The 1,227-nt window shown below is 38.5% G+C and overlaps 1 protein-coding gene across 1 annotated transcript; it reads right to left on the reverse strand.

The window, feature by feature from the left end:
• Nucleotides 1–15: 15 nt before the first annotated feature.
• On the reverse strand, nucleotides 16–1,079 carry LOC105569564 (the record flags this gene model as incomplete). Its single annotated transcript, XM_012026173.1, has 2 exons — nucleotides 398–1,079; nucleotides 16–108 (listed from the first exon to the last, which is right to left on the reverse strand). Coding segments are annotated over exons 1-2 (306 nt in total), but the record flags the coding sequence as incomplete, so codon positions are not given.
• Nucleotides 1,080–1,227: the final 148 nt, after the last annotated feature.

Below are 1,227 nucleotides of genomic sequence, written 5' to 3' on the forward strand. Positions count from 1 at the left end.
ACCGTTTGTAGATGCAGATTCATCATATTCATTTGCCACTTTTCTTTTTTTACGATTAAATTTTATCGACTTCTCGGCGAATTTCTTGAATTCTATGGGATGTAATCTCTGAAATTCAAATTTTAAACACTCATATGCTATGTACATATTTAATTTTTGGATTTGTTCAAGGCTTTAGGCTAGGCTTATTATTTTTATCGGCTTTCTAAGAGCCGTGTGTTCATAGTCGTTCCTCAATTCTCAAGGTTAGTCTGTCTTTGTCTCGCTACTACGTTTTACCATACGCGAGACAAAGACAAACTACCCTTGAGAATTGAGGAACGACTATAAATACGGATATAAATTAATCTTATTAAACAATATATTCTTCATAATTTTATAAAGAAAAAGAATTTACCTTTACCTTTAGGTGTAAACGAAAATTCGATGTCGCATTTATTGCACCTTTTATCATTGTTTTCTTATGTTTGGCATTGCAAAGCTCACATTGAGCTGTAATTTTATTGCCATCTGTACTTTTTATGACGAATAATTCGCCATTCAAAACAGCCGGTACATTTTCTTTCTCGCACTCTTTAGATGTTCCGGGTTCAGCGTCCATTTCTGACATTGTATACTGCTATGAAGTTGAAAATTAGTGAGGTTAACATACCCAGCAGCAAACATAAACAAAAGCACTCTTTGATAAAAATGTAATGAATTACATTGTGAAAAGTATGATACTAGTAAGAATATTCTTAAAGAATCACCGATGTTATTAATTGTATACTACTATTGCTTATACACTTACATTCGAAAAATCCTCGTAAAACTAATCTGCCGGCACGAGCAGTGTTGCAAGAACTTGCAAGATTCCGGACGAAACAGCCAGCGACAGCCAGTGTTGGGGATAGGCTGACAACACAGTGACAGTGGGCACGACTGGCACGAGTCGTGTCGCAACTCGCACGACGCAAAAGCTGACGCGAATCACGCGACCCTTCGCCATAAACAAACGAATCGCGATGGCAACGAGGGTATAGCAATAAAGTCTATCACACAATGCCAGGCAACAGGCAATAGGAATAGGGAATAGAATTTTTGACGCGTTGGATTCGTCGGAAATTTTCTTCCAACCAATCCAACGTATCAGAAGTTCTATTCCCTGTTCCTATTGCCTGTTGCCTGGCATTGTGTGATAGGCTTAATGGCTCATTCAGACTGGACGCGATGAGCGACGAGCGACGC

The sequence above is a fragment of the Vollenhovia emeryi genome, unplaced genomic scaffold (assembly GCF_000949405.1).
Source record: "Vollenhovia emeryi isolate VEMERY1.0 unplaced genomic scaffold, V.emery_V1.0 DF950254.1, whole genome shotgun sequence".
In the NCBI taxonomy this organism is placed as follows: Eukaryota; Metazoa; Arthropoda; class Insecta; order Hymenoptera; family Formicidae; genus Vollenhovia; species Vollenhovia emeryi.